Below are 11,196 nucleotides of genomic sequence, written 5' to 3'. Positions count from 1 at the left end.
CTGTAATTGCTGCCAAAGGTGCATCGACAAAGTATTGAGCAAAGGCTGTGAATACTTATGTACATGTGATTTCTCAGTTTTTTTATTTTTAATAAATTTGCAAAAACCTCAAGTAAACCTTTTTCACATTGTCATTATGGGGTGTTGTGTATAGAATTCTGAGGAAAAAAATGAATTTAATCCATTTTGGAATAAGGCTGTAACATAACAAAATGTGGAAAAAGTGATGCGTTGTGAATACTTTCCGGATGCACTGTATACTGCCAGAGCTCTGCTACTCATAGCAAGTTATTCTACCTCTGGCTTTGCAGCTGATTGATTACTGTGAAGTCAAACTGCAGAAAAAAGAAAAAGAAAACAAAACTAAATCTCTTCTTATTAACAAAAACCTGAAGCACTGAATCTCCAAGAGTTGTTGGGGTCCATCACGAGGATTTCTAAAGATGACACAAAGCTGAAGTGACCACATGTATTTCTGTTAAGACCTTTATCATATATATCACTTTATTTATTTTAATAGGAAAAGTATTGGGTGCATTCCCCTCCACAAAAAATTAAAAGCATTGATCTTTATTTTGAAATGTTTGTACCTCATTTTAGAAAAAAAACACAAAGCAATAAAATAAGAACAATCTAATCTAAAGCATAAAAGTTTGAAATTGAAATACAAAAACTGATCTAGTTTCAAAGCACTAGCTGGAAAGAGGTAAGAAACCCTAAATTCTAAAGATTACAATAGAAGAGAAGGCAAAGAAATAAAGGCACAACTGCAGTATCATAATAAGAAACCTGAATAAAATAATATGCACAGTGTGTTACTTTTCCTTTGAGTGAATTGTAAACAGAAACATACTCAATCACAATCAGCTTTAAAGATTTAGTTAATTATGTTTAAGGAAATTTAAAAATGCAAAGTATATGAGGTTCAAGGAAAGAAAAAGGTTGTCACTCTTAATATTGTATGTGTTCATTCGTGACATTTTATTCTATAGCTACTGCTCAATGTCTATGTATGAGCTGTTTCCACAGATAGTTGCATTTTAGTTGAAAGCCACGCAAAGGGGGACCTCACTAGATCAGGCAGTCTTACTATGTTACACTTTGGTTTAGTTTAATTTTTACAAAATATATTTCTAATACGATGCTAGAAAAAGGTGTAAATTCTCTTTACATGTACATTATGTGCTTTCTTTTGAGCTACTCTTTTTTTATTTAGGTACTTTTTTGCGGGGCACTTTAAAAGCAAATAAGGACAGTTGGGACACAAACGGTTAAGTTGCACTTTTAAACTGCTGGTATGAAATGCTCATTTAACAAAAAACTGCATAGTCTTCAAATAAAGTGTCAAAGCGAATGATTGTGTATGCAGGCTAATAAGATACAAGTGCGCGAGCACACACACTCGTGCACGTATAACAGGTGCATAGAAGATTTACAGTTCTAGTTGGTATTCACACATGTAGAAGGTGCATTATTTTTGTGATACAGTTTATAAATGAGTTAATTACATATTTACCATATGATATCTAAATATTTAGGAAAGCAGTGTGTGCATATTCATGCGTGTGTGTGTGTGTGTGTGTTGTGACCCTTCAAGTATACTCTTTGGCAAAAAGCTCATTCTCATAAGGTAATATAAATGGTGACATTCCTTATTATTAGGTAAACATTCCATCACACTAAAGTAATCAAAAGTATCACCGGCTTTGATCAAACCATCTGGTAATTAGTGTTACCCAAAAAAGAAAAACATACCTCTCCTGGCAGACGCAGCCTATTCTGAGATTCAGGGTGTCACTATGCTGATATTCTTACCCCTAAGAATTTGTAATTTTAGCTGATGGCTGGGTGACCTTTTTGTTTGGATGCATGCATGTGTCATCCGGTTACGTGTTTGATATCAGCACAGGACATATTCCTGCATATTCCAAAGAAGTCCCATACAAATGGATGGCAGGGGAAAACTTGGATTTGTGATGGAGCAACAGTTAGGAAGCCATCTTGACAGCCAGGATTGTGAATGCAAGACATCAACCAGAAAAAGTCAGGGCAACTTTATAAATAGGAATCTTCTCGACTGCTTAAAGATCTTTTCTGCTAGGAATGTGAACTGCAAGTAGGTTCAGATTTCAAAGCAAACAAAGCACTAAGTATAACAAATTACAAAGATCAATCTCCTTGTTAATTGTATCATTAGAGCAAAAAGCTTGCATAGCAATTAGAACATAAAAATCTTTAGAATAGTAAAATTTTCTAATGTTTCTTCTCACTTTTTAAGGGTTTGTTTTTGTAAACATTTCCATTATTATTTTTAACACGAATGTGTACATTACACATGTATACGTGTATATGTTTGAGTGAACCATGAATGTAATCCCTCAGAGGTCAGTGGTGGCCTTGGCAGTCAGGGCTTGAATCCGAGAAGTATTGCAGGTCTTACAGAGGATGTGACCATCCAGAGGATAGCAGCCTTGATGGTCGCCTTCTGACAGCAGAACTCCACAATCCTGCAGCAGCAAAATAAATACATGTCACACAACATTTAACCTCAAAGTAAGAAATACCTGATCTTTTTGACCTGATTTCAGGTCAGGTGGGTTCAATAAAATCTCTGCAAAAATGCAGTTTTTTTTCATCTTAAATCAGAGGAAAGTAACATTTTGAATATTGCAAAAAGTAAAGCAAATGTAGTGCATAAGAACTGCTACATTTCTATATATTTATTTAACACATTTAATTTTATTGGATGGCCACCAGAAAACAATTTGCAAAGATGTCACAGAACCAGTACTCTGGACCACATAAATTCTAGCAGAATGTTAGACGTTAAATTACAAAAAAAAAAAGCACATCTTTATTACTCTGTTGCAACAGCAGGTATTTACCAATAAACAGCATCTTAAGAATTGCCCATGCAAGGGTGGCATGGTTTTTAATTGGGCTTCACCCTTGCAAGAAAAAAATGTATATAACTCACCTCACAGCGATAGCACTGAACGTGGAAGTCTCGGTCCAGCGCCACAATGCGCACCGTCTCTTCTTGGCCTTCAGCAGGCATGATTGGCTCTTTACACACAGAGCAACGTGGAGCAAATTTCCTGCAGGCATTGAAATAACATCATAATTTTTTTAGGAGATGACTATGAAATTTTAAATGCCACATCTATCAGCTGCTTCTAAACAGCACATGTGTATATACAAATACATACTGTATATAAATATATATTGTGTGTGTATACGTATAGTATATATATATATATATATATATATGCACACACACAAAAATACAAACCGGATTCCAAAAAAGTTGGGACACTATACAAATCGTGAATAAAAACTGAATGCAATGATGTGGAGGTGCCAACTTCTAATATTTTATTCAGAATAGAACATAAATCACGGAACAAAAGTTTAAACTGAGAAAATGTATCATTTTAAGGGAAAAATATGTTGATTCAGAATTTCATGGTGTCAACAAATCCCAAAAAGTTGGGACAAGGCCATTTTCACCACTGTGTGGCATCTCCCCTTCTTCTTACAACACTCAACAGACGTCTGGGGACCGAGGAGACCAGTTTCTCAAGTTTAGAAATAGGAATGCTCTCCCATTCTTGTCTAATACAGGCCTCTAACTGTTCAATCGTCTTGGGCCTTCTTTGTCGCACCTTCCTCTTTATGATGCCCAAATGTTCTCTATAGGTGAAAGATCTGGACTGCAGACTGGCCATTTCAGTACCCGGATCCTTCTCCTACGCAGCCATGATGTTGTGATTGATGCAGAATGTGGTCTGGCATTATCTTGTTGAAAAATGCAGGGTCTTCCCTGAAAGAGATGACGTCTGGATGGGAGCATATGTTGTTCTAGAACCTGAATATATTTTTCTGCATTGATGGTGCCTTTCCAGACATGCAAGCTGCCCATGCCACACGCACTCATGCAACCCCATACCATCAGAGATGCAGGCTTCTGAACTGAGCGTTGATAACAACTTGGGTTGTCCTTGTCCTCTTTGGTCCGGATGACATGGCGTCCCAGATTTCCAAAAGAACTTGAATCGTGACTCGCCTGACCACAGAACAGTCTTCCATTTTGCCACACTCCATTTTAAATGATCCCTGGCCCAGTGACAACGCCTGAGCTTGTGGATCTTGCTTAGAAATGGCTTCTTCTTTGCACTGTAGAGTTTCAGCTGGCAACGGCGGATGGCACGGTGGATTGTGTTCACTGACAATGGTTTCTGGAAGTATTCCTGAGCCCATTCTGTGATTTCCTTTACAGTAGCATTCCTGTTTGTGGTGCAGTGTCGTTTAAGGGCCGGAGATCACGGGCATCCAGTATGGTTTTACGGCCTTGACCCTTACGCACAGAGATTGTTCCAGATTCTCTGAATCTTCGGATGATGTTATGCACAGTTGATGATGATAGATGCAAAGTCTTTGCAATTTTTCGCTGGGTAACACCTTTCTGATATTGCTCCACTATCTTTCTGCGCAACATTGTGGGAATTGGTGATCCTCTACCCATCTTGGCTTCTGAGAGACACTGCCACTCTGAGAAGCTCTTTTTATACCCAATCATGTTGCCAATTGACCTAATTAGTGCTTATTGGTCTTCCAGCTCTTCGTTATGCTCAAATTTACTTTTTCCAGCCTCTTATTGCTATTTGTCCCAACTTTTTTGGGATTTGTTGACACCGTGAAATTTTGAATCAACATATTTTTCCTTTAAAATGATACATTTACTCGGATTAAACGTTTGATCTGTCATCTACGTTCTATTACAAATAAAATATTGACATTTGCCATCTCCACATCATTGCATTCAGTTTTTATTCACAATTTGTTTAGTGTCCCAACTTTTTTGGAATCCGGTTTGTATATATGCGTATGTGATAGATATATATATATATTATATAGTGACAGGTGGCTGAGACACCACTGCCGCATATGTTCCGGGGGAGCAACCATGGGCAGCTCAATACCTCCCCTGGACACTAGGTGGCAGCCTCCCTGGCCAACAGGGATTCTCCAGCTTCCTGCAGGGCTCCATGGAGATGGAGTCCTCCACAGCCTGGTTAGGAGCTGGGGTGGCAACTAGGGGGTGCTGCCTGGATTCCATATTCAGCCCCAACCAGAAGTGCAATTGGGACCAGGTGGTCAAGCATATATATATATATATATATATATATATATATATATATATATATATATATATATATATATATATATATATATATATATATATATATATATACTAGCAGAATACCCTCACTTACATGAGAAGTAGTGTGTTAAAGAAGGTACGAAAAGAAAAGGAAAAATTTTAAAAATAACGTAACATGGTTGTTAATGTAATTGTTTTGTCATTGATATGAGTGTTGTTCTCATATCTATCTATATATATATATATGTTGTTCTCATATCTATCTATCTATATATATATATATACCTGCGCTTGGCAGCGGAGAAGTAGTGTGTTAAAGAAGGAAAGAGAAAGAAAAGGAAACATTTTGAAAATAACGTAACATGATTGTCAATGTAATTGTTCTGTCACTGTTATGAGTGTCGCTGTGATATATATATATAGCAAAATACCCGCGCTTCGCAGCGATGTCATGTGTTAAAGAAGTTATGAAAAAGAAAAGGAAACATTTTAAAAATAATGTAACATGATTGTCAAAGTAATTGTTTTGTGTATTTGGCGGCAGCGTCACAAAGTTTTTTCGCCTAGCTGCATCAGAAAATGTACCACGACGTCTGACACGCCTCCTTTTTACTGTTTTCTCACAGCTTGGATTGCTGCTGTCATATATACACACACACATACATACATATATATACACATATCTTCATATCTACATATCTATATACATATCTATATACATCTATATATATATATCTATATATATACATACATACCTATCTACATCATATATACACACACACACACACACACACACACATACACACACACAAATTATATATATGTGTGTATGTATGTATGTATGTATGTATGTATGTGTGTGTGTATATATATATATATATACACATACATATACTTGTGTGTATGTTTGTATGTGTCTATATGTGTGTGTATAGGTTTGGTCACTGAGTGCAAGGGAAAAATAATAAAATGTAGTCTAGAAGTTATTAAACAGTAAAACATTAACGTTTTAAGAAGTACAGGTACATTGAAATTACATTTTCTATGTGAACGTTCAAATTTGTGCCTCTGGTAATGTGCCTTACCGGCATTTAAAGAAAATTAGTTTTGTGTCCTCTGCAGTGTTAAGAGAGAAAGGCTTTGGTTTGGGATAAAAGGAAAAAAGGTGTAAAGAAAGGAAAGTTGCCTTTTTCTTTTATATAGTATAGAGAGATGTGTTCGCTGACGTTATGATCGCCTTTTGGGGACAGTCGCGGTGGGTCTTGTGTAGACTGATGACTAGATGAATGCGGCCAAGTACAGGGATATCCTGGACAAAAACCTTCTCCAGAGTGCTAAGGACCTCAGACTGGGCTGAAGGTTTACCTTCCAACAAGACAATGACCCTAAGCACACAGCTAAAATAACGAAGGAGTGGCTTCACAACAATTCTGTGACTGTTCTTGAATGGCCCAGCCAGAGCCCTGACTTAAACCCAATTGAGCATCTCTGAGAGACCTAAAATGGCTGTCCACCAACGCGTTTACCATCCAACCTGACAGAACTGGAGAGGATCTGCAAGGAGGAATGGCAGAGGATCCCCAAATCCAGGTGTGAAAAACTTGTTGCATCTTTCCCAAGAAGACTCATGGCTGTATTAGCTCAAAAGGGTGCTTCTACTAAATACTGAGCAAAGGGTCTGAATACTTAGGACCATGTGATATTTCAGTTTCTCTTTTTTAAAAAATCTGCAACAATTTCAAAAAGTGTGTACATTAATGAGGGAAAAAATTAATTTAAATGATTTTAGCAAATGGCAGCAATATAACAAAGAGTGAAAAATTGAAGGGGGTCTGAATACTTTCCGAACCCACTATATATATATATATATATATATATATATATATATATATATATATATATATATATATATATATATATATATATATATATATATATATATATATATATATACACATACACACACTCACCTAAAGGATTATTAGGAACACCTGTTCAATTTCTCATTAATGCAATTATTTTTCACGCACAACCATTTCTAGGGTTTACAAAGAATGGTGTGAAAAGGGAAAAACATCCAGTATGCGGCAGTCCTGTGGGCGAAAATGCCTTGTTGATGCTAGAGGTCAGAGGAGAATGGGCCGACTGATTCAAGCTGATAGAAGAGCAACTTTGACTGAAAAAACCACTCGTTATAACCGAGGTATGCAGCAAAGCATTTGTGAAGCCACAACACGCACAACCTTGAGGCGGATGGGCTACAACAGCAGAAGACCCCACCGGGTACCACTCATCTCCACTACAAATAGGAAAAAGAGGCTACATTTTGCACGAGCTCACCAAAATTGGACAGTTGAAGACTGGAAAAATGTTCCTGGTCTGATGAGTCTCGATTTCTGTTGAGACATTCAAATGGTAGAGTCAGAATTTGGCGTAAACAGAATGAGAACATGGATCCATCATGCCTTGTTACCACTGTGCAGGCTGCTGGTGGTGGTGTAATGGTGTGGGGGATGTTTTCTTGGCACACTTTAGGCCTCTTAGTGCCAATTGGGCATCGTTTAAATGCCACGGGCTACCTGAGCATTGTTTCTGACCATGTCCATCCCTTCATGACCACCATGTACCCATCCTCTGATGGCTACTTCCAGCAAGATAATGCACCATGTCACAAAGCTTGAATCATTTCAAATTGGTTTCTTGAACATGACAATGAGTTCACTGTACTAAAATGGCCCCACAGTCACCAGATCTCAACCCAATAGAGCATCTTTGGGATGTGGTGGAACGGAGCTTCGTGCCCTGGATGTGCATCCCACAAATCTCCATCAACTGCAAGATGCTATCCTATCAATATGGGCCAACATTTCTAAAGAATGCTTTCAGCACCTTGTTGAATCAATGCCACGTAGAATTAAGGCAGTTCTGAAGGCGAAAGGGGGCCAAACACCGTATTAGTATGGTGTTCCTAATAATCCTTTAGGTGAGTGTATATATATATATATATATATATATACACATATATATATATATATATACATACATATACACACACATATATACATATACATATACCGTGAACCCTCGTTCATCACGGTTAATCTGTTCTAGACTCTACCGTGATAAATGAATTTTCGCAAAGTAGGATTCTTCATTTATAAATCGAATATTTTCGCAGTTAGAGTATAGAAAACCTGTTTACGACCTTCTAAATACGTTTTTTAACATTATTACAGCCCTCTAGACCATAATACCCTTTAGTCACCATTACACTCGTATTACCCAATATATTAGACAAAATAAGAGAAAATAAGACATATTAGACGTTACAAATATCATATTACTAGGCGTACTCGCCTTTTATCCTCAATTTTTGTGCGCTCCATGTGTACATCAGGCATGTAAGTGTAGAGAATGAGAACATCAAAGTGCCCATTCATAACATCTCCCGAAAACCTACGTTTTTATCCCCTCAAGTGCCTGTCCAAAGTTGTACAATGTCAGCCCGAATCTGTACCGCTAAAGACGGAGTTTCAGGCACTAAATAAGCTATAGATGAGAATAAGCAAGCACCATCTCCTGATATTTACTACGCGGTGAGGCATTTGTACTCCATCAACATTAATTATTTCCAGAGACATAATTTTGTCTATTTTTCCAGCGCATCGCGCACAAAAGCAAGGGAATGATGACAGCACCAGAACTCTGCTCACATCGCGTCGCTTCGTACCTCAAGCCGCTAGTAGTAAGTCTGTAATAAGCTGAATACCGCTACGCTTTGCACTCACGGGACGGAAGGACAATCCTGAATGCTTTTATATAGTAGATTATTGTACTGTACATTTAATTGCACACAACCACTAACCTATGAAGGCACAACCTCAGTAGGAGAGTCTTCAGAGGTGGTGCAGTATCTTCAGCAGGTGCGTTGTTGTCTTCAGTGAAGAAGTACTAGGCAGTGGGTGTCTGGGTGCGAGGCTGAAGAACATCTTGATAGGCAGTTGCTGGCACTGTCTTTTCATATGCGTGAGGAGGCTTTTGTAGGGTATTGCCATCTTTAATCATATCCAAGAGTTTCACCTTCTCCTGGATAGTAAGCATCTTCCACCGGCGCTTAGTTTTATTGTCAGAAGGCTTAGAAAAAGCAGCACGTTTAGGAGCCATCGTAGGGCTTAGATAAAAGTTCTCAGAAAGCGCATGTGTAGTGACGTAAGCGTGTATGAGAAAAAAATTGCGATAGAGTGAAGCCGCGAAAGTCGAAGCGTGATATAGCGAGGGATCACTGTATACACATACATATATATCAGTGGCGGCTGCTAGCTTTTGAAACAGGGGAAGCTCATATTAGGCCTTCATCATAAAATTTATTATGTTATTTGTACGTAAATTCTGCCCTCCGTTCCTTTTGCAGAAAATAGTCTGTGACCCTGTCGTACCAATTGGCCGTCTTTTCCAGGGACTTAACCAGTTTCCTCTCAATGGCCAGGAGAGCAAGGTTGCTCAAACTATCTTGGCCCATCGTGTTGCGGGTGTATGACTTGACCCGTTTTAAACAGGAGAGGCTCCTCTCTACACCTGCTGATGTAGCGTCAATTTTTGCCACTAACGACAACAGCTTGTATAGTTGAGGCATTGCACTATCCAACTCCATGTCTTTAAAAAAACACCAAGAAATCACACAGCTTACCCCTGCTCCCCTGTAAGTCATGATCTAAATAAAGTACATGAAGTTCAGATGTCAGTCTCCCTGAGTCAAAGAAATGGCCATAACTTTTCAGCACACTTTCAAATGCCTCCTCTGGAAACGCTTGTCTCATTTCATCAAATTTCCCTGGATTGACTAATTCTAAGAAGCTCATGCTTTCCAAATTTGAAAAATGCTGAGAAATCTTCTCCATGAGATTGTCTAGGATGGCCATGTACAAATTTCTGTCGCGGTCCTGGGGATCCTGCAATTGTGACAGACGGCTCTTTCTAATAGGTTCATCTTGAGGGTCTGATGTGAGATTTGCTGCTTTTGCATAAACTGCTTGATAAGCATCCTCTGACCTCTTCTCCTTGACAAAAGCAAGGAGACCCCCAATTCTTTATTGGCAGTAAAGAACATTCATAGCCCTTTGCTGGACAATATCAAAGAAAACATCTGTCTCAGAGAATATTTGTTCATATGTGTACAACATGAACACAAACTCAAAATCCTCCAGTTTCATTATGAAGCCTTTGGCAGTATCTAATGTGTCATCATCCATGCTCTCATCCTGGGTAATCTTGTCAAAAGTCTGCAGGAGGCCATCATAATTGTTTGCCACAGTGCTTACCATCCGTGATGTGAAATTTCATCGAGTAGGAGCATTTCTGGGCAATCTTGAAGACCCTGCAGACTCAAGAAAAGACATCCTTTTTGTGGACTTTAAAAAAAAATGTGGCGAACCCAGAGAAAGATGCAAAAAATATTCTTTACTCAGGCAAGCATTTAGCACCCTGGGACAACACCAGGTTCAGTCTGTGTGCATAGCAATGCACAAACACTGCACTAGGGGCTATTACTTTAACTTTGGCCTGTAGGCCATTGAGAGATGAAGCAAAGACAGCAGCCCCATCGTAGGTTTGTGCCACAAGTTTTTCTCTAAAACTGTAGCCCTGCATGTTCTCGTTTAAAACTTCAAACACAGACTGAGCATCTTGACCCCCTGACACATCCAAAAATCCAATGAAGCACTCTTAAATTTTACCTGCACTAGTATCCACATATCTAACAATGACAGACAGTTGGGCATGGCAAGATATGTCAGTTGCTTCATCCACTTGCCATGCAAAAAAGGAGCAGTCTGAATTTCACCTTTTATATGATCAGAAACAGTGGCTGCGAGAGCAGAGATCAAGTCATTTTGGATTGAGTGGGACATACCAGAAAACACAGCTGATGACTGAAATTGTGTGGCCAAGACAGAGTCATATTTAGCTAATGTTTCTGTAAATTCCCTGTAATTCCCCTTATTTGCTGATTCACTACTCTCATCATGCCCCCTGAA

General features: G+C 38.5%; 1 protein-coding gene across 4 annotated transcripts in view; it reads right to left on the bottom strand.

Annotated features, from left to right (window-relative positions):
* Positions 1-472: 472 nt before the first annotated feature.
* LOC120537137 (LIM domain containing preferred translocation partner in lipoma) overlaps positions 473-11,196 on the bottom strand; it is a 451,145-nt gene continuing 440,421 nt past the window's right edge. For all 4 annotated transcript variants that reach the window (XM_039765830.1, XM_039765839.1, XM_039765849.1 and 1 more), the window contains 2 exons: positions 2,978-3,098; positions 473-2,507 (listed from right to left, as the gene is read on the bottom strand). In XM_039765830.1, the coding sequence (XP_039621764.1) occupies positions 2,379-2,507; positions 2,978-3,098 (250 nt within the window). In that variant the 3' untranslated portion in view covers positions 473-2,378. The remainder of the gene's footprint in view (positions 2,508-2,977; positions 3,099-11,196) is intronic.

The sequence above is a fragment of the Polypterus senegalus genome, chromosome 1, assembly GCF_016835505.1.
Source record: "Polypterus senegalus isolate Bchr_013 chromosome 1, ASM1683550v1, whole genome shotgun sequence".
Taxonomy (NCBI): Eukaryota; Metazoa; Chordata; class Cladistia; order Polypteriformes; family Polypteridae; genus Polypterus; species Polypterus senegalus.
This window is presented reverse-complemented; position numbering and strand designations above follow the sequence as displayed.